This window comes from Lipotes vexillifer, unplaced genomic scaffold, assembly GCF_000442215.2.
Source record: "Lipotes vexillifer unplaced genomic scaffold, Lipotes_vexillifer_v1.1 scaffold342, whole genome shotgun sequence".
Taxonomy (NCBI): Eukaryota; Metazoa; Chordata; class Mammalia; order Artiodactyla; family Lipotidae; genus Lipotes; species Lipotes vexillifer.
Window position 1 is genome coordinate 646040 of NW_006786802.1, and position 22128 is coordinate 668167.

The 22128-nt window shown below is 38.7% G+C and overlaps 2 protein-coding genes across 2 annotated transcripts in view; both read right to left on the reverse strand.

The window, feature by feature from the left end:
• The window catches only part of LPCAT2 (lysophosphatidylcholine acyltransferase 2), a 62102-nt gene that overhangs the window by 9134 nt on the left and 30840 nt on the right, over positions 1–22128 (reverse strand). Inside the window, exons 11-12 of the mRNA XM_007459449.1 lie at positions 22062–22128; positions 20394–20547 (exon numbers count right to left, since the gene is read on the reverse strand). Of these exons, the coding sequence (XP_007459511.1) occupies positions 20394–20547; positions 22062–22128 (221 nt within the window). The remainder of the gene's footprint in view (positions 1–20393; positions 20548–22061) is intronic.
• CAPNS2 (calpain small subunit 2) lies at positions 6159–7172 on the reverse strand. Its single transcript, XM_007459448.1, has one exon. It carries the CDS (start codon positions 7083–7085, stop codon positions 6336–6338), a length of 750 nt encoding a protein of 249 aa, XP_007459510.1. The 5' UTR covers positions 7086–7172; the 3' UTR covers positions 6159–6335.

Below are 22128 nucleotides of genomic sequence, written 5' to 3' on the forward strand. Positions count from 1 at the left end.
AAAAGTTCGCACTGAGATAGAACAGCTAGTGAGTGGCCTACCCATTCCCAACTCAGAAGGAAGAAAAATATGTTCCTGTTGAGTGATCAATATAAACATTTTATCACTGAGGCTCATTTAGACTGGCTCTATGGCACTCATTGTGGGTTCTTGAGCTCAGCCTTGATGGGAGCCTCTCTGGGAAGCAGGATGGGGGATTTCATCCTAGGTGGGACTGAAGCCTTCATTCCACCATCGATGGTGGGCCTGCCATGATGGCCAACACCAGTGGGTCACTAAGAGACTCTCTCCATGAGGGAGATAGAAGGGAAAGGAAAGGGGCAAATTGAGGCAATAATCACAGCTACATTCTTTCTCCTTTCTGTGTTTACTCTGCAATAAAGCAGGAGAAAGTAAGCAAACCTGAGCAACTTCAAGGGCCCCTTAGTGATATCGGGCCCTGGAAGATCCTGCACTTCTAAGCCTTGGAAACTAAACCTAATTCGTATGATGTTTATATCTGTACACTTCAGCGGGTATTTCTTGATGGTCTTATAAAAGAAGGGGTTGATAATTCTAAACCATGCTGACCGAATATAGAGTTTTTCCTACACATGAACTACTCACCTAGATGGGAACACTGAGAAGACGAAATGGGGAGAAAGGAGAGAAAGCTTAAGGAAGAGAGGAAGAAAGGGAGAGAGAGGCAAGGCAGAGAAGGAGGGAGGGTGGAAGGAAGAGATAGAACAAGAAGGAAAGGGGAAGAGGAGAAAGGAAAAGTGAGATGGAGAGTGGAAGAGAAAGATGGAGGGGGAAAGAGAGGAGGAGGAGGGAGAAAGGAAGAGAACAACAAGCTCAATGATTATAATCCCAGGTGTGGAATCATTTTGGCAGCAAGATCTTCATGCTGCCAGATGAACTATGAACTAGTAACAACAAAGCTAAGTGTGATACTTGATAGGTTAGCAGATGTTTGGCACTGATAAGAGCGTAATCTTTAACTGTGACTAAGTGTCTACATTTCAACCATCAAGTGTTCCTCTAGGGCAGGGATTGCCTTCCTCTATGCAGTGTATTCCCATTGCCTAGCACACACAGGTAGGTGCTAAAAAACGATGCTACCTTTTCCTCACCTACTCTCACCTACTATTGATGCTTTGGGTTCACCTTAAGACACTTAGGCAGTGTTTTTCACTGGGGTTTCATAGATGAGCTTGAAAGGGAAGGCTTTGAAGCCTCTGAAAGGGTATGCCTTTTTTTTTTGTTTTTTTGTTTTTGGCTGAGCCACAGGGCATGCGGGATCTTAGTTCCCTGACCAGGGATCGAACCCTTGCCCCCTGCAATGAAAGCGTGGAGTCTTAACCCCTGACCAGGGATCGAACCCGTGTCCCGTGCAGTGAAAGCATGGAGTCTTAACCCCTGGACCGCCAGGGAAGTCCCAGCCCTTTTTAGATGTACATTTTTCTAGGGAAAAAAAATCTTGTAGCTTTCCTCAGCTTCTCAAAGCAACCAAGACTCACTGTCACCATACTACTTTATCTTGCTGCAGGGTGGGAACTAAAAAGGAATAATTGACCTTCGCTTTCTCATTGGAGAAGGTAGAAACAGAGGATTCAAGATTTCCCTAAAGTAACAGGGTTTCTTCCTAGGATTTAAAACCCAGGTCATCCGACTTCCATTTTTGTCTGATTACCAGCCTCTAAGACAGCTGTTTTCTGCCTTGCCTTTAATCGACTTTATTGAGGTATCAATTACAGTCAATAAAAAGCATCCATTTTAAGTGTACAGTTTGATGTTCTTTGAAAAAATGCAGACACCAGGGTAACCACCATCATAATTGATGGCTACGATATTTTCATCACCCCAGAAGTTTCAGAGTTTTAAGGGACATAATTTTCCTTGTGCCACTAACATTTAATTTTCTTCTGTACTATGGAGGGCTATTGTTCATTAGGCCTTAGAGGCTGAACAGCTTATGGTACCGTGAATATATGCTCAATAAAGGTAAATTTATTCTGCAATTGGTTTTCTCCACTAAGCAACATAGAAGTCTTGAATAGAAGTTCTGAAGTATAATGAACCGGTTTGCAGGGCAGAAATAGAGACACAGATGTAGAGAACAAATGTATGGACACCAAGGGGGGAAAATGGCGGGCAGGTGGGTGGTGGTGGTGGTGTGATGAATTGGAAGATTAGGATTGACATTTATACACTAATATGTATAAAATGGATAATTAATAAGAACCTGCTGTATAAAAAAAATAAAATTCTAAAATTCAAAAAAAAAAGTTCTGAAGTATAGATAAAAGAATGACCTATGAATATATTCAATATCCTGTGATAAACCATAATGGAAAAGAATATGAAAATAAGTATATATATGTATAACTGAGTCACTTTGTTGTACAGTGGAAATTAACACAACACTGTAAATCAACCATACTTCAATTAAATAAATTAAAAAAAAAAGAATGATCGATGGACACTGAAGATATGGTCATAGGTAGTATGATTGGAAATAAGCCTTTGATTTATTGTGAGGCATCCAATTTTTATCTATATTACCGGATCCTATGTATAATACAGGTCAAGCATTACAGCTTATTTTTCAGATGGAGAAAGAGAAATGTAAAAGACCCTTAGTATTACTGCTATTCACAAATAAAGGTAAGATTCTGGACCCCTGGTTTTCTTTAACAGTTTTATATGAGTGGCTTTGACCGACAAAAGAATACTAAAGCAGACTCTTGATAATCAATCACATGAGAAACTATATGTAAGTTTTCATCCTAGTAATGTGAAGGAGAAAAGGCAGCATAGAAATTATTCTGAGAGACTTCATTATAGGACTAATAAAATAATACATTTTAAGGTTCCAATTTCAGGATAAAAAACTTTAGAACTGGGAGGAATCTTAGAAATCATCCGTTCAACTTCTTCATTTTTACTAATGAAAAATTGAGATGTAAGTTTTTCTTGAGGTCACAAAATTCACTATTGCCACAATGACAATTAACATTTACCTAAACATTTACCTGACTCCCAATCATTCAAAGTAAAGCAGGCAAGTTGATAAAATATATTCAAAAACAGATAATAAAAAAGTATACAGCAAAATACACTCCTTTAATTTTTCAAAATTAAATCAGTCCCATGGTAAAAAATTATTCCTCAAAGCTGTGGTTCTTTCCTTTAAAAACTAATGGAACTCCTCAGGAAGAGTATTATTATTCAAATTCAATAAATTCTCAGTTATCCAGGAGAGTCAGGGAAGAGGTATTCTGTTTACCTCAATATTCTTATTTAGAGCATATTTCTACCCACCTGCATAGTTGTATTATCAATTTTCTAGGAATTAAATTGTTTTAATCCACTTAGCATTAAAAATAGACATTTAAAAAAAAGTAATTCTGAAAGCACTTAAAGATTAATACATACATTAAGTATCAGTGCCCTGCAGGTGCCTCAGCAAATATTTTTTAAGGCCTGACTATGCGTTAGTTGTGCAATATTACTGATGAAATTTCTGATTGAAGTTGCTACATAAATCAACTTTTAAATCACATGCACTATTACTCAAAAAATATTTTTAAAGTGACCTTTAAGATGATATACAAATTTTGAATGTTTTTGGACATTTGCTGTTCTTAGGTACAGAACACACAGTTCTTTTCCCTGCTATTATAGGTTACAGAATTCAGTGTATTAAATCAAGACTAAGGTGTTTTTCAAAATCATATGGGATATTTTGAAATTAAAAAATGTAGATGTATAATTTCACATTTAAACAAAATCATTATTATTTTCAACTTACTACATTGATTGTATTGCTTTTAGAAATTTGAAAATGAGATGGAGTTATATTAATGAAAGCCCTTCATCTTAGGCTATCAGTAGTCTTCCATGTAGAAAAGGCAACATTTGAAAAAAATTATCAGGTAAATACTCCCTCTTACACTGAAGATGTGCCTTTAAAACACCAACTAAAACAAACAAACAAACAAACCCATTGGATGGAAATTAAGAAATTCAATCACTTGTTAGGCTATTGGTTCTACACAATGCCAAAGGTTTGTTTACTTGGAAAAATCCAGACTTTGGACTAAATTTTCTGGGATCCACTCTAGTGCCTGGGGTTATTTGTCAAATTTTACACAAATTCAGAAAAGAACAAAAGAGAAACTTGGTAACTTCAGGATGTTTTGCCCTGTGCATGCAGGAAGAGAATCATAAAAGTAGGTAATCCCTTAACGTGAAGAGCAAGAGAAATACTTAATACCACCCCTAGTGTGAGATAATTGTCTTAACTTTCATAAAACATTTAAAATGAAGTGAGGGGAGAAAAGTGGGGCTACGTTTTCTTTTCCCCAACCATCATGTGGAAAGGTTAAATTATAAACTTAATATTCTGAGACCTTAAAAGGCATCTTGGCAGATTTCCCCTTTCCTGGCTATATTACTACAGCCATGCCTAACATACTAGTGGCCATATTCTAAAACAGGGATCCTGATATTAATGTGCGGTTGCAGCCTCATTCTAATATAACCACACCTGTTTTAAGTAGCTCCCCAGACCAAGTTTAAATTACAGGTCCCTTGAGGAAAGCGGATGTGATCTCTGGGCTTGGCTCAATTCAGAATTACACGCATGTGGTATTTCATAAATATTATATGATGGTGATAATGGTGTCCACAGAGGCCAAATGCCAACCTCTCCTATTTTCACTGGGGATTTCTAACAGGCAGCTGAGGGCTGTTAACAGGCCAGTTACATTATTTCAACAGTTACAGCTTTCCTCTAAATGAGTCAAAAAGGAAGGATTTATCTTCAAACTCAGGATGATCCTCCAAAGTAGATTGGGAGAGAGGGACAGCATTAAAAACCAGAGAAGCAGGAGGGTAGAAACCAATTAAATAGGCAGATGAACAGAGCACTTGAAAATGCAGCCTCTCTAGCTGAGTCTACTGGCCGGGGATTCCTGGATTCTGTTTGCCCCGTTATCACCACCTGAATCAAAATGAAAAAGCCAAACCAAGGGCCATTCACAAGAAAGGCACAACTACCCCTGCTTTTTGGGTGGCAGTTTCTCCATACTCCTATCTTCGTTTTTTTGGAAGCTGGCAACACTGACTCCTGTGGGGACCTCAGTTTTCAGCTGAGACTAATATGAAAAATACAGTGAAGACAGACTAACCTTAAAGCTGTGGCTGTCAACCTTGGTTGCTCATCAGAATCACCCGGGGAGCTTTAAAAAATACTCATGTCTGAGCTCCACCTCTAAAGATTTGTATTTAACTCATATGGAGTGGGACTCAGCTCAAGAGCTCTCCCGGTGATTCTAAATTGCAGTCAGGGCTGAGAACCACTGCAATAAAGACTCAGCAACATTTATATATATTTATACATCTCTCTATCGCTTTAGATACCAAATAACTGGTTATGATTTGTGTACATTTTCTTTGTTTACTTTTTTTTCCTGTCTGCAGTTTTCAAACAAATGAAAGAATATTCTTTGCTCTGAGGCAGGGCAAGACATGACAAGAGCTGGCTAGCATCAGCAGGGCGTGCCTGATTTTGGAGTACGTGTAAGAGCTAACACTTTGATTCATTAAGGCAACCAGAGACATTTCAACTATAAGTGCGCTCTTTCATTCCCCAATGCCCTGATCCTCTTTACAATTATATCAAAACAAAACTGTTACAAGCTTATTTTGCTAGAGAAACGGGACTAAAGAATTCTAGATTTTAGATAGTTGTTCCACCATTTAAACAAACACTACCTTTTATAAAACTGCTTAATTTCACATTTCTGAACTTGATTCTATACAGTTAAGCAGGTTACCAGGAAAACACTTTTTTAAAAAAAAATGTAATAGAAAGACCAGATGTGAATTAAGAGAAAAACAGGTTTTGAATTTCCTGCCTCCTCACCTTTTTTAAAGGAAAAAAATATATCTCCTGAGAGCTTTCTTGATTTATTCCAGGATTTTTTTCAAAATTTCATGCTTAACAATAACAACAACAGCTTTCTCGCTCTTTGTAATTCATTCACCAAATAAGAAATGACCTATTAAAATCTACTCCATTAGAGCCTGCCTTGCACTCCCATCACATATATAAGTCCATATTAATCCTGTGTCTCAAAAAGCCGACATACAAACCACTCAGAACATTTTTCATGAAAAATCTGTTTAATTAAGCAGTAAAGGGCAGCACAAGTTCAGAAATAGGTCGGGTTATGAAAGAACTCGGCAGGAAATGACAGCTTTGGATGGGGAAACCGCAACTATGCAGAGAGCATGGCTAAGCTTCCAGCACTCCTGTCCCCCGGGGTAGTCCCGACTTAGTGCCCACTTTAGGAATACATGGTCAGCTGCAGCCATTCTTGGATAGACACCTGAATCAGGCCATCCGCATCTCTATCCAGGGATTTGAAGGCACGAAACATGGCATCCAGGCGAACCAGGCAGCCGATGAAGTTGTTAAAATCCATACTTCCATCCTCATCGGCATATCGGCAGACAATCATTTGGTAAAGTTGTTCCTTTAGCTGGAAGCCTGCTGCCTGCAGAGCCCCCCGCAGCTGAGAACTTGCCAGGGACCCAGAATGGTCCCTGTCATATTGCTTATAAACACGCTGCCATTTCTTGATGTTTCTCCAGAGATACTTAAATTCTTCGAAGCCCAGCTTTCCAGTTGTGTCACTGTCCATGATGGACACGATGCTCCGGCAGGTGTCAAGACTAAAGCCGTCAGACTTCAGATCCTTGTGCTTAGACAGGACTTTGTTGAGAATATTCATTAGGTGAGTGGCATCCACCTCCATGTCTGGTCCAGCCAGCTGTGCAAATTGTTGCCGAAACCGCCTAACTTCCTCACTTTCATTGGCCTCCACGTTGGTGAAATGCTGCTCAGTGGGTGGTGGTTCCGGGGTATACTGAGCAGCTGCAGCCTCACTGATAAAATTCACAATTCCTCCAACTATCCCTCCAATATTTCCTGCTCCTCTACTTTTCTGACCGCCTCCTCCAAGAAGGTCTCCAAGAGCTTGTCCAAGACCTTGACCTTGATCTGCTCGTTCCAATAGAGCCTTTGCAAGAAACATGCTTTTGGTTTACTGAAAGGGTAAAGGGTAAAGGCTGCTGAAATCTTGGAGGTGGTATGAGAGAGATGAAATGGAGTCTAAGTAGTTTACATGCGGAAGAACTGGCTTTTCTGTACTTGCTTGCACTGTACCACACCCCGGGTGCACCTCCTACCCTAGCTGCCTGAATTCCACTAGGTCCTAGCACCTGCCATTTTTCAGAGGGCGTCAATAAAATACTCCTAAGTTACAGTATGTCTGACAAATTAGAAGAAATCATATTTTTAAGTGTAATATATTAAACTATACATTTCTATATGCTGTTAACTATTTTTAGTTCTCTTTCTCAGCACCTGAAAGATGACGTGGAGTTTCCTAACAGGAGAAGGTAAATGACTCAAGGATATCAAGAATTTCTTTTCTAAGGAATATTTATTGTTAGGGTACAATTGAAGAATTCTGGGGCACTGGAAAAATATTTACCTAATTCTCTTCCTTTAGCAAAGATCTGCAGCATCCAATGTTCTTAAGAAAAACTTGGAAGGGGGATTTTTAAAATGCAGGGTCCCCAGGTCCCATCCTCAGAGATTCTGATTCTGTATAGTCTGCTGTGGGGCTCATGATTTACGTTTCTGGAATCTTTTGGAAGTGTAACATTCACATAGAAAACTGTACAAATCACAAATATATAGCTCAAAGAATTTCACAAAATGTATATACCCATGTCATAACACCCCAGTCAAGAAACAGAACATCATCAGGACTTCCAAAGCCTCTTCATGCCTCTTTCCAGTTATTCTCCTCTCCCAAGGGTAACTAACCATTGTCCTGACATCTAACACCACAGATTCATTTTTGTACCTTAAATAAATGGAATCATATAGTATATACTTTTTTGTATCTTGTTTTTAAATTTTTAATTAAAAAATTTTTAAATTGTGGTTAAATACATGTAATGTGCAATTTACCATTTTAACCATCTTTTTAAAAAAATTTATTTATTTATTTGGTTGCACTGAGTCTTAGTCGTGGCAGGTGGCTCCCTAGTTAGTTGCGGCAGGCGGCTCCCTAGTTGGGCTCCTTAGTTGTGGCACATGGGCTCAACACTTGAGTTGCGGCTCGTGGGCTACTTAGTTGTGGCAGGTGAACTCTTAGTTGCGGCACGCATGTGGGATCTAGTTCCCTGACCAGGGATCGAACCCGGGCCCCCTACACAGGGAGCGCAGAGTCTTAACCACTGCGCCACCAGGGAAGTCCCCCATTTTATAATAGTTTTAGCTCTTATGCTTAGGTCTTTGACCCATTTTGAGTTAATTTTTATATATGGCATAAGGTAAGAGTCCACTTCATTCTTCTGCATGTGGTTAAACAGTATTCTCAGCACCATTTGTTGAAAAGACTGTTCCTTCCCCATTGAATGGTCTTGGCACCCTTATCGAAAATCATTTGTATGCACACACACAGGTTTATTTCTGGGCTCTCTATTCTATACCATTGGTTCATGTCTGTCTTTATGCCAGTACCATACTATTTGGTTTACTGTAGCTTTGTAGTAAGTTTTGAAATCAGGAAGTGTAAGACTTCCAACTTTGTTCTTGTGCAAGACTATTTTGTCTATTCAGCATCCTTTGAGATTCCATATGAATTTTAGGATGGATTTTCTGACTTCTGTAAAAAAATTTTTGTCGGGATTTTGATAGGGATTGCACAGACTCTGTAGACCACTTTGGGTAGTATTGACTTCTTAACAATATTAAGAATTCCAATCCATGAACACAGGATGTCTTTCCATTTATTTGCATCTTTTTAAATTTCTTTGAACAACACTTTGTAGTTTCCAGTGTACAAGTCTTCTTCCTCCTTGGTTGTTTATTCCTATTTTATTCTTTTTAATGCTGCTGTAAATAGAGTCACTTTCTTAATTTCTTTTTCATATTGTTTATTGTTAGTGTATAGAAACACAACTAAGTTTTTAAAAAAAAAATAAATTTATTTATTTTTGGCTGCATTGGGTCTTCGGTGCGGTGCACAGGCTTCTCACTGCAGTGGCTTCTCTTGTTGCGGAGCGTGGGCTCTAAGCACGCGGGCTTCAGTACTTGTGGCATGTGGGCTCTAGAGTGCAGGGTCAGTAATTGCATTGCACGGGCTTAGTTGCTCCACGGCATGTGGGATCTTCTCGGACCAGTGATCGAAACTGTATCCCCTGCATTGGTAGGCAGATTCTTTTATTTATTTATTTATTTATTTATTTATTTATTTATTTATGGCTGCATTGGGTCTGATGCTGCGCGCGGGCTTTCTCTAGTTGTGGTGATCAGGGGCTACTCTTTGTCGCGGTGCACGGGTTTCTCATTGTGGTGGCTTCTCTTGTTGTGGAGCATGGGCTCTAGGCTTGTGGGCTTCAGTAGTTGTGGCATGCAGGCTTCAGTAGTTGTGGCTTGCGGACTCTACAGCGTAGGCTCAGTAGTTGTGGCACACGGACTTAGTTGCTCTGCGGCATGTGGGATCTTCCCAGACCAGGGATCAAACCCGTGTCCCCTGCGTTGGCAGGCGGCTTCTTAACCACTGAGCCACCAGGGAAGTCCCCACAACTAAGTTTTGTGTGTGGATTTGTATCCTGCAACTCCGCTGAATTAGTTTATTAGTTCTAACAATTGTGTGTGTGTGTGTGTGTTGTCTGCAGGATTTTTTTACATATAAGATCATGTATTCTGTGAGCCGAGATAATTTTTCTTCTTCCTTTCCAGCTCATATTCCTTTCATTTCTTTTCTTGCCTAACTGTTTTGGCTAGGGCTTCCAGTACTATGCTGAATAGGAGTAGTGAAAGCAGGCATCCTTTTGTGTTCCTAATCTTAGAGAAAAGGTTTTCAGGCTCAAACCATGGAGTATGCTGTTGGCTGTGGGCTTTTCATATATGGTTTTTATTATGTTGAGGTACTTTTCTTCTATTCCTAGTTTGTTAAGTGTTTTTATCTGAAAGGGTGTTGAATTTTGTCAGATGCTTTTTCTGGATCGATTGAGGTAACTGTGTTTTTTCCCCCTTCATTCTGTTAATGTGGTTTATTTCATTGATTGATTTTCATATGTTGAACCACCCTTGCGTTCAAGGAATAAATCCCACTTAGTCGTGATGTAAAATCCTCTTTATGTGCTGTTGAATTCTGTTTGCTAGTATTTTGTTCAGAATCGTTGCATCAATATTCATATGGGGGACCTCCCTGGTGGTGCAGTAGTGAAGAATCTGCCTTCCAATGCAAGGGAGATGGGTTCGATCCCTGGTCAGGGAACTAGATCCCACATGCATGCTACAACTAAGGAGCCCATGAGCCGCAACTAAGGAGCACTTGTGCTGCAATTAAGTAGCACACGTGCTGCAACTAAAGGAGCTGGCAAGCCGCAAGTAAGCAGCCCGCCTGCTGCAACTAAGACCAAAATAAATAAATAAATAAAACAATTCATATAGGACATTGGTCCATAGTTTTCTTTTCATGTACCGTTGACACTTGAACAATACGGGTTTGAACTATGTGCCTTCATTTCTACTAGGATTTTATTCAATAAATACATACTACAGTACTACACTTGAGCTTGGTTGAATCTGTGGATGCAGAATCATGGATACATAGGGCCGACTATAAAGTTATACAGAGATTTTCGACTGCACGGGGTTTGGTTCCCCTAACTCCTGTGTTGTTCAAGGGTCAACTGTACTATCTTTTTCTGACCTTGGTATCAGGATAATGTTGGCCTCATAGAATGAATTGGGAAGTATTCCCTCCTCTTCAAGTTTTGGGAAGAGTTTGAGAAGGATTAGTGTTAACTCTTCTTTAAACATTTGGTAGAATTCACTAGTGAAGCCATCTGGTCCTGGGATTTTCTTTGTTGGGAGTTTTAAAAAAAATTACTCATTCAATCTCCTTACTAGTTAGGTCTGTTCATATTTTCTGTTTCTTCATGATTCAGTCCTGGTAGGTTGTACATTTCTAGGAATTTGTCCATTACATCTAGGTTAACCAACTTGTTGGCATACAGTTGCTCATAGTACTGTTTTATAATACTTTTTATTTCTGTAAATTTGGTAGTACTGTCCTCTCTTTTCTGATTTTGTGTGTCTGGATTCTCTTTGCTCAAAATTACATTTGTGAGATTTTATATTTTTAATAAGTATCTTCAGAAGTCAGTCTATGACAGATAGTCCCAGATAATACTTTGAGAAACCTCACCCTTGATACTAGGTAGAGTCAGGGTACAAGCCCTTCAGCAGTCTTTGGAAGTTCTATTGGTAAACTCAGGGAAAAGTGGCCAGGACATAACTAAATCCTTATATCACTCAGCATTTTGGACCTTAATTTCAATCTGCAAACTGATGATAATAGTATCTCCCCTGCCTACTTCATAATGATTCAATTTCTTTTATTATGTTTCAGGACTTAGACTCAATGTTTAGGAGAGAAAGATGAAAACATCAGGATTGCTGTCCTCAAGGATCAAAGAGACCCACAGAAAACTAGGTGTTGTAACTATAATCTGAGGTCTATTTTCACATTTCTACTATTAATACTAAACTATTACATTTGTATATAATATTCTTTGGTATATCGATTTTATAGAATTTCCAGGAAAGACATAAAAGCATTTGAAATAAGGAAAGGAAAACTCAGAGAAGTTAAGCTACTTATAAAAGGTCAGACAGTAATATATTTTATAGGATTATCAAACCAATATGGGTGCCCAAAAGGGGAACAATAAGTTCTGCTGAGGAAAGGAAAGGAGAACATTTACCTACAGAAGAGGTAATGTGTAGGCCTGACCATAGGCTAAGTCAGAGTTCTCCAAAAAGACAAGATATATATATATATATATATATATCTTATATATAATATATATATATATATATATATATCTTATATATAAAATATATATATATATAGGGGTGGTGTAGTGAAAAGATAGAGGAACTAAAGCATGTGTGGTATTCAAGAGATAATGAGTAGTCCAGTGTGATGAGAGTTTACTGCTGAGATGGGAGATAAAGGCAACTCAATAGAATAGAATGAAATTGGAAAGGACTCTGAACTGCCATGTGACAGAGTCTACCTCACAGGTTACTCTGGAAACCACTAAGGCTCAAATATGAAGTCAAAAGGAGATTAAACGTCAAATTACTTTATAAACTGTACAATTCTAGAATTAAATAATGATTATTCTAGCTATTATTGGGGAGAGAATAGTAGCTGGGAGACACTGCTCTGTGTAGGACATGAGAGCAATGTCTCCTGCCACACTTAGTGGTTTATAGAAAACTCTCCATCAACTGGTTTTATGGCACAATGATTCCAATAACTGGTCTCATGGGCACCGTGAAATGGTCTCTGTAAACACCAAAGGCCAAATGTTTTCCTTTATTACACTGAAGAAGCACCACAAAAGGACTTTCTTCCCTTTAGGGGATCACAAGGGGCCATCTGGCCTCAGACAGATTTAAATCCATTCATATAAGCTTCTGAGGAAATTACATGGGCTTTGTTTTTATAATATTGCAAATTAACTTGACAGCATCCATTGTCATATAAAATGTGCCTCCTTATGACCATCTGAAGTGTTTTTCGCTGAAGTTTAAATCCAATTCCTCTCATTTATTTTCTGCTAAGATGGAAAGCATTTGGCTAACAGTTTCTCATAAGCCATCATAGAATAAAAGACTGTTATTAGATTAACAAGCCTTTTCTTCTCTGGACTATTTAATCCCCTAAGGCTATTTATTAGAACATTAATAGGAACTTTGGTTGCTGTCTGGGGGAACTCTACTGTGCAGCTCTGGAGAAAAAGAGTAGGGGAAGAGGCCATATTCAATGGAAAGTTTAACCTCAATTTGAGGGGGAAGAGTTATTGAACTTAAAAAGTTAACAGTGACACAGGAATGCTACTAGCAACACTATTCATAATAGTTCCAAAGTAGAAACAACCTAAATATCGACTAACAGGTGAATGAATAAACAAAATGTGATAAATTCATATAATGGAGTACTATTTGGCAATAAAAAGGGATGAATTACTGATACAGGCAACAACATGGATGGACCTCAAAAACTTACAATAAGTGATAAAAGCCAGACATGATACTGTATATTGTAAGATTCCATTATATGAAATGTCCAGAAAAGGCAAATCTATACAAGTCTCTATTCTAGTCTTTATTCTAGACCAGGTCTAGAACAACGCAGGAGGACTTACTATAGTGGTTGCCTAGGGTTGGGAGATAGGTAGGTGACAGGAATTAACAGTTAATGACACAAGGAATCATAATGGGGTGATGGAAAAACTCTAAAACTGATTTATGGTGCTGGTTGCACAACTTGGTAAATTTACTAAAAAAATCATTGAACTGTATGCTTGAAATGGCTGAATGCTATGATATGTAAAATATGCCTCAAGAAAGTTAGTTTTAAAAAGTCCAGAGATGGTTTGTAGTAAAAAGAATACTGAACTAGGAGTTCCCAGTGGTGCAACTAACCAGCTCTGTAGCCTTGAGCATACAACTTCCTCTTTTGGGCTGGAAGCTTCCTGAGAAATGAGGAAGATGGGCAATTTGACACTAAACATCCTTTCATCTCTAGAATGCTGTGAGTCTAGATCTTCATGTGCCATGAAGTGGTGACTGCAGCTTCATTCTTACCTTGCATTCAGTTTCCTTCTCATGCCCAAGTATTTTTATGTTATATATGACTGTAATTTAATCTTTTTCTTGGGTCTGGTTCTACAACTTTTAAAGACATACTTACATACCCTTATCCTCACTTTGACGTATTGTCTGGTTTTCAAAAGTATTCCGGTAACCTGTCAAATATGTTGCTCCTCCACACAGAACTCCAAGGTGGGGGGACTGAAGCAGGTCTCGAATAACACAGGGCACACAGCTCCCACTTTCAGTGAGGGCTCTCTGTCAAGTGGGGCTTTCACCTAACTGCAACATGATCTGGACCAGACCTTCCTAATTTATTGATGAGAATGTCACGTTGGATGAAATCAAAAACCTTTCTAGAGTCCATAGAGATAATATCTATTTCTTCTTCTTTATCATCTTGGACTGTCAATCTGTCATAGGAGGAAATTAAATTGGTCTGACACAATTTGCTCCTTACAAAGCCCTATTCTTTACCTCTTTATGCTCTTGGAGGAGGCCATTGCTCACTTGTTCCAATAAAAAATCGAGCTTTAATCAATGCCCTCTCCTTTCTGTTTCCTCTAAGTGTCTCCTAGGTAGACTTGCATTGAGAAGCCAAAAAGAAAGCATACAATTCTCGTGCTTAATAGGATATTTCTAGTGTAAGAACACTCAGGGAGGGAAAATATTATGCTGGACTGCATGGGGGAGTTAAGTCACCATGAGAATTGAAGAAGGAAATGGTCAGACATATAGGCCATCAAACTTTCAGGACGACTGGTACAACTGGACAGGAATGTTCATCTAGCCCACTCAGAAAGTGATAGCCTTCTTCTGTTAATTATATCATATGAGCTTTAGATTTCATATAACAAATCCTGATTAATTGAGATTGGAATCAAGATGAGTTCTTTTCACATGAGCTATGAAATACTAAAGTACACATCAAACCCGAACTGGAAATTTAAAGGATAGAAGAAAGGGGAAAAGGGGGGTGGAGGAGGGATAAATTAGGAGCTTGGGATTAACAGATACACACTACTAGATATAAAGTAGATAAACAACGAGGTCCTAGTGTGTAGCACAGGGAAAAATATTCAATATCTTGTAATAACCTATAATGGAAAAGAATCTGAAAAAGAATATATAAATATAACTGAATCACTTTGCTGTACACCAGAAACTGACACAACATTGTAAATCAGCTACACTTCAATTTAAAAAAAAAGGATAGAAGACTTCACTGTTCAACTATTCACCTCTGGCACTGTATTATGAAAGCAGCCATAGGAAGTACATAAACAAATGGGCATGGTTGTGTCCCAATAAAGCTTTATTTACAAAATAGGCGTCAGACTGGATCTGGTCTATCAGCTGTAGTTTGCTGACTGTCACCTGCTATATTTCCTAAACTGATGAAAATAAAGCGTGCTGGTAAAGTTTAAGGACTGACTGAAGGATTGCAGTCAGGGCTTATAGCCACCATCGTTCCACATCTGATTTAAAGGGGGTCATTCTGAATCTTTATTCTCACCAAATCTGTCTACTTCTTATTGACATCCTCCCCATTTCTAACTAGTGGTATATCCTTCATCTTCACAGATGAGAGAGACTGATTTCTAATCACTCAGCTATAGGCTGGCATGAGCTCACTCTCTTTTTACCAAAACCGTTATGCACACAACAGACCACAGGCTAAGAAAATTTAGATAGTTGGTTACTATTTCCATTCTCTAAAAAATGTGAAAACTGTCCTGATTTTTCCCATTTCGGCCTTCTAACTGGTACTTGGTTCTTCTGGCATTACTATGTCCTTTGTTTAAATATTAGAACAGGAAAGTGTGTGTATACTTCAGCACTTTGACAAGCCAACATTTTTGGCTATTCTGGAGATCTTTTATTACTCTTTTGCATTGTGTGGAATGAATGCGTTTCTTTATACCAGTTCTTCCTGTCTGCCCTGTCCTTGGCATTAGTTCAAGTGTTAAATCATGAGCAAATAATGAGCATATAATAACAAGCATCCTTGCTTGCCCTTCCCTGTTAGAGAAGGTAGGGTGCTGTATTATGCAGATTTTCAAGCTGAGAGTTAGGACAGGGCATTTATGTGGCTTAAGTGACTGAAAATAAACAGAAATCTTTCTGAGTGGGGTGGATTAACTTTTCTATTCAGTTGTACAAATTATACTGAAAGTTTAGGACCAAATGTCCCACAAAGTCAAAAATATTTACAATCCGGCTCTTTGCTGAAAAAAGTCTGCTGATCCCTGAAATATCGCTTTGCCACCAGCGAATATACATACCGTTATGGTGATGTGTGCCAGATGGAACATGACCCTGAATGTATCATGAGATGTAGTGCAGATGAGATGACTTGCCACTAGTAAGAGGTAAGAGGCAGATAACATGGTATACTGTCAAACTAGCAACAAAGATGACATGTGTGCTGCAATATTTGAGGACTTTGTCTCATAGGTATGTAAGATACTGCTGGCAGGGCAGCACACGGCTCTGCTCAATAACACAGCATTGAAGAATGAAAGAAATAAGGTGATGCTGTGTAGATATTCTTATAACTGTAAAAATGACTGTGTTATAATTATTTCTGACTTAGCTAGTGTTGTTTCTCAGTCCCATTAAGTGTATTTAAATGCCTTCAAGAGTGTTGGCAAAAAAAAGCTAGTCTTGAAAACTGAATTATGAATATAAAAAATGTTGAGAAGCCACTGTTTTAAACTACTGTTTCAGCTCTCAACTCTAACTCATGTGGACTTTTGACTAATCCCTATCAGCCTCTGATTCAGAGAGTTCAGTGTACATTTGGGAAAATAAAGAAGCTGAATGAAAGCTAAAGATGAAAAGGGTCTTCTTTTCCTTTTTTTCAGAGATAAGACCTCTCCACAAAAAACTATCCTAATCCAACGAGCCATGCTATGCTTTGGATCATGAATGCCACATTTCTGTTGGACCTTGAAATCATCTGCCATCGCATATCTGACAATCTAAAAGAACACATCAGATTGTCAGAAGAAACTGAATAGACAGCACATTTTTTTTTTTTTTAGGACAGACTGAGACGAAAACCATTATGAAGTTTTTGCAGACTTGCCAGGAATGTATGTGTGAAGAAGGAGTAAGGGAACATGGAGAGATATACAGATCTCTCCCCTTCCCCAAAATACCAACCACAATTGCACCAGACTTGGGGAGAGATTGAGAGAAGAAAAGAAGGAAGGGGAAAAGGAGAATAAAGTGGGAAAGGCACATGGGAGGAGCCCTCTGCCCTGCAAAAATTTATAGCTACTGAAATGAAAGAGCAAGAGGAACATCCCACCCTTCTTCCTCCCCCACCCCTCATAAGTATTGAGTTTAGCAAGTTAAGCTACTCAGAGAGAAATAAACTATGACGTTACTGAACTTCTTTGTCTTTTCTGTGGAACATTTCCCAGCTAAATCCCTCCAAGAGAACATGGAAGTGGGGATGTGCACAGGGTGTGGCAACGATTGCATAATTCAGCTTCTCAAAACAAAGCAAATCTTCACAGGCACAGACATGCAGGTATGTTAAAAACAAAAAAAAAAGAAAGCGAGAAAGACAGAGAGACAAAGAGAAGAGAAAAGGAAGAGGTAAAGAAAGGTCAAATGCATTAGTTGTTAATTCTCCAGATTATTTTCTCTACCTTCCAGTATGTTGGAGATCAAAAGTGTTGTAAAGACCAACTCATGGTCTATATCTAAAGCTAAGTCTTTACACTATACAAAGAAATGAAGAAAACTTAGAGTTACAACTGATACATGAGCCGATGGAAGCAGTCCATGCAGAAGTGTGATTGACCACACTGGCCACAAAGGCTCACCAGTCTCCAAACTGCTTGGAGCTAATTGTATTCTTTCGTTCAGAGTGAGTCAATCTGGCTAACTAGGGCTCATTGTAATCCTTGGTTTACACTCCCTTCCCCACTCCCAAATCTTCCCACATATCCCAGTGCTATAGAAACAATGGGGCCACTGGCAGGTATCATCAGTCATCAAAAGACAGAACAGGTGTCAAAGCAATCCTGTTATTGCTGTTATGACAGTTTGACACCTGAAAGACAGGGCAACTTCTATGGAGACTTTTTTTTTTTTTTTTGCGGTACACGGGCCTCTCACTGCTGTGGCCTCTCCCGTTGCGGAGCACAGGCTCAGGACGCGCAGGCTCAGCGGCCATGGCTCACGGGCCCAGCCGCTCCACGGCATGTGGGATCCTCCCGGACCGGGGCATGAACCCGCGTCGCCTGCATAGGCAGGCGGACTCTCAACCAGTGCGCCACTAGGGAAGCCCTCTATGGAGACTATTTTTAATCTTGATTAAAAATCCTGATGAGCATAAAGTCTATGATGTGCTTTGAACTTCCCTCTTGGTCCCTGTTTCATGTCACTTCCCATTTCCCCATCTCCTGTTCTTATTTGTATGTCCCTGCCATATTCCTTCCTGTTGCCAAGTTCATATTTATAGAAACTTTATTTAAAATTGCTTGCATGGTTTCCAGAGCCATACTGAAAAATGCTATACAAATCTCACAGAAATACTAGTAACAGTACAAGTGAAAAGTGCCTGTATTTTCCCAACTTGCACTGTTACATCCCATAATTTACATCTACTTTTCCCTAAATCTTCACTACACTTTAAAGTAGCACCATTGCAGTGACACATTACCATTTCACGGACAAGGAAAAAATATTTGTATGCTGCAACAAGCACAGAAGAGAGGCTTGTGCACTCCATACGGAAGAAGGTTGCTTACCTGCATCATGTTAAAGAATAGTTCATCTAAGGGACTTCCCTGGTGGCGCAGTGGTTAAGAATTCACCTGCCAACGCAGGGGACACAGGTTCAAGCCCTGGTCCAGGAAGATCCCACATGCCGTGGAGCAACTAAGCCTGCGAGCCACAACTAGAGAGCCCACGTGCCACAACTATTGAAGCCCGCACACCTAGAGCCCGTGCTCCACAACAAAGAGAAGCCACCACAATGAGAAGCCTGCGCACCGCAACGAAGAGTAGCCCCCGCTCATCGCAACTAGAGAAAGCCCACGCCCAGCAGCGAAGACCCAATGCGGCCAAAATTAAAATAAATTTAAAAAAGAATAATAGTTCATCTAAGAGAATAAGTCACAGAATAAGTCATTAGGAATGTTAGTGACCTCTGGGTAAGAAGAAAAAGAAAAGCTCTGTCCTGGTTTCTGTCAGCAGGCTATAATTTCTTTGCAAAATATCTTTTCCCAGTGGTTGATAGAGACCTGGGACTTCTGGTGCCAGCCAGGATAGAATGAGCTTAGTTTAGCCTATCTCTCCTTCTCACTACAATTAGAAACTCTGATCAAAATACAAAAAGCACTACGTCTGGATAAAATACCATGGCAGGAGGAACTTGAAAAACAACCAGATAGGCCTGAAGGCAGCAGGATGAAATTATTAAATTGTTGAAAGGGAAGAACTCTATACAGAATTCCATATATGTACAACAAAAATATCCCTCAGGAATGAATGTGAAATAAAAAAGATAACAATCCTAAGTATTTACCCAAGTAAAAGGAAAACCTATATTCACTCAAAAACCTACACATGAACGCTTAGAACAGTTATATTCATAAATGTCCCAAGTTGGAAACAAACCAAATGTTCCTCAATTGGGGAATGGATGTACCAAGTATGGTACATCCACACAATGGAATACCACTCTGCAATAAAAGGAGATAAATTACAGATACATGCAATAACGTGGCTGAATCTCAGGTGCGTTATGCTGACTGAAAGAAGCTGGACTCAAAAGGATATACTAAATGATTCCATTTGTATGGCATCTGGAAAAGGCAAACCTATAGGGATGGAGTGATTGCCAGTGGTTAAAGGTGAGGGAGGGGCTTGACTATAAAAACCTAGCTACAGGGAATTTTTTTTTTTTTGCAATTGTATTTCTTGAATGTGGTGGTAGTTACATGCCTCTATGCATTTGTTAGAATTCACAAAACTGTAACCAAAAAAGTAAACTTTACTGTCAACTTTATATATTAAAAAACAAATTAAAAAGAGAGAACTTGAAATCTTGATGCACTTTTCCTAAGGAAACTTTGACATTTCAATTATCTAACTCCATGTACGTACATATTCATAAGCAGAAAACTGAATCCCCAATATAAGGACTAACTGTCAAGCTTTAATTGAAAACTTTGTTATAAATAAACTAAAATCTATTTGGTCTTCGGATGTTTTGGGGGAAGTCCAGAAACCTTCAGGATAGAATAGTACCACCCGTGTCATCAATGTAAGATTTTGACATAAATATTAAAATTCTTGCTAGTTATGTAAACCTTTCCAATTCCATACACAAATATGCGTATATGGTCACAATATTTATTTCTGACCTGGTGTTTAAAATAAATAGACACTATCATAACTGTTGCCACACACACACACGCAATTATTATTATATTACTATTATTATTACTACTACTACTATTAAGCTGAAAAACAAAATCATGCAATTAAACTATGGGCTCAGCCTTGCTTCTTCTAACACTGACCTAGCAAGATTTTCCTAATGCCTGCCATACTGATTTATACCCTGTGGGGACTTGCGAAATAAAAATATTTGCGTGTTAAAGATTAAACTTTAACCTACCCTGTCAAAGAGTGCAAAAAGTTGTCTCAAGACATCTGAAACAGGCAGCTTCAAATACTCCGCAAATTCTTCAATTCCGATTCTTCCTCCTTTAGAGGAACTTGCAATAGCGGCATATTCATCCAAATGCTTACGAATCCCATCCCAATCTAATCTAAACAAAGAGTTATGAAGATGTATTAGCATTTTACAATCCACATGGACATTTTGTGAGCTTTGTTTTATTCATTTGTCTGAGGGAAAAATATATTCAGTGTCACATTTGAAAAGGAGAAGAAAACGAATTTTTAAAAAATTTTTTTTGCGGTACACGGGCCTCTCACTGTTGTGGTCTCTCCGGCATGTGGGATCTTCCCAGACTGGGGCACAAACCCGTGTCCCCTGCATCGGCAGGCGGACTCTTAACCACTGCACCACCAGGGAAGCCCCCAAAACGAATATTTTAAGGCACACTTTGAACGTGGATACAGACTTTTAATTTTTTAAAGGATATTAGCATAACTGTAATTATCCCAAATATCTGAGGGAAAGAAAAGTAACTGGGAAAAGGAGCAATGAGGTAAGATAATAAATGACTCATGAGAAGAAAAAAAGAACTCACATTTTAATCTAAATATTACTTAGTAAGTCAACAGTACTTACTGAGTTGTTAAAAAAAAATACAATTCTTGCTTTCAGGCTTTCCGGATGATAATTAACTCACATTTCACAAAATGTTGTGATGGGGGATTCATTAGACATTGTACACTTCCTCCAATATTAGTTATAAAACACTTTAAAAAACACTGGAAAATATACTGTAGCTTACATCACATCCTGTAGAATTAAACAGGTGACAACACATACTTCTACATCCAATTTCAGTAACTATCTAATTTTTTCAAATCTATTGGAATATTGTAAAAATATAACATCAAAACGTTGCTATCTAGAAGATATAAATAATGTTTGCTACATCAGTTATAAAAAAATATTTTTTAATATTGAACTTTAATACAGTAACTGGTTCTGCAGCTCCCTCCTAGGGAGGATGCCTAGGTCTACTGAGTTAATAAATTCTGCAGATCCCTGTCAGGGCTGAAAACAATGAACTGTAATCAGAGAGGGATGTGGGAGTTACACCTTCATACCAGGAAGTTCAAAGAGAGTGTTCTAAATGGTTTAAACCAGATCATAAAAATCACAATTTTTTTTTTTTTGCCTTTAAAAAAAAATTATGTACCCAGAAGGAGAAGGTTGATCTAGGGAAGTATTTAAAATTCAATGATGGTCAGAATTGCTGCTCTACAAGTCAATTCCTATTTCACATGAGGAGTTCTGACCACCTCGTGCCAGTACCATTTAATTATGCCATCTTTCTTATAAGAAGGTGGCAGGACCAACTACTCAGCTGTTTCTGGGTAGGGAGGCAGATCTGTGCTGACTCATGTTTACTATCTCGTTCTCCTCTCATGACCAACGCACATATTTCTGAGTTAGCTGCTCTTGAAAAAACAAGACTAGATGAACTAAATGGGAGATAAATTCACATCCCTGGCTTTCTTAATAAACACCATGTAGGTTCTAGAGTTTGAGCATTAATGAAACCAGAGAAAATAAACATAACAGGATTTCAGATCTCTTTTAGGACACCTTTAGGAAAGTGTGGTAATTTTAAAATATGCTTACTTCAATTTCCGGCTGATTTTGGTAAATTCCACCAACCCAGCTTCCATAGGCAGTGTTAGCTGTCCTG

Bases quoted from the DNA above. Each gene is read 5' to 3' on its own strand.
- CAPNS2 (XM_007459448.1), bottom strand. From the start codon at position 7,085: ATGTTTCTTGCAAAGGCTCTATTGGAACGAGCAGATCAAGGTCAAGGT.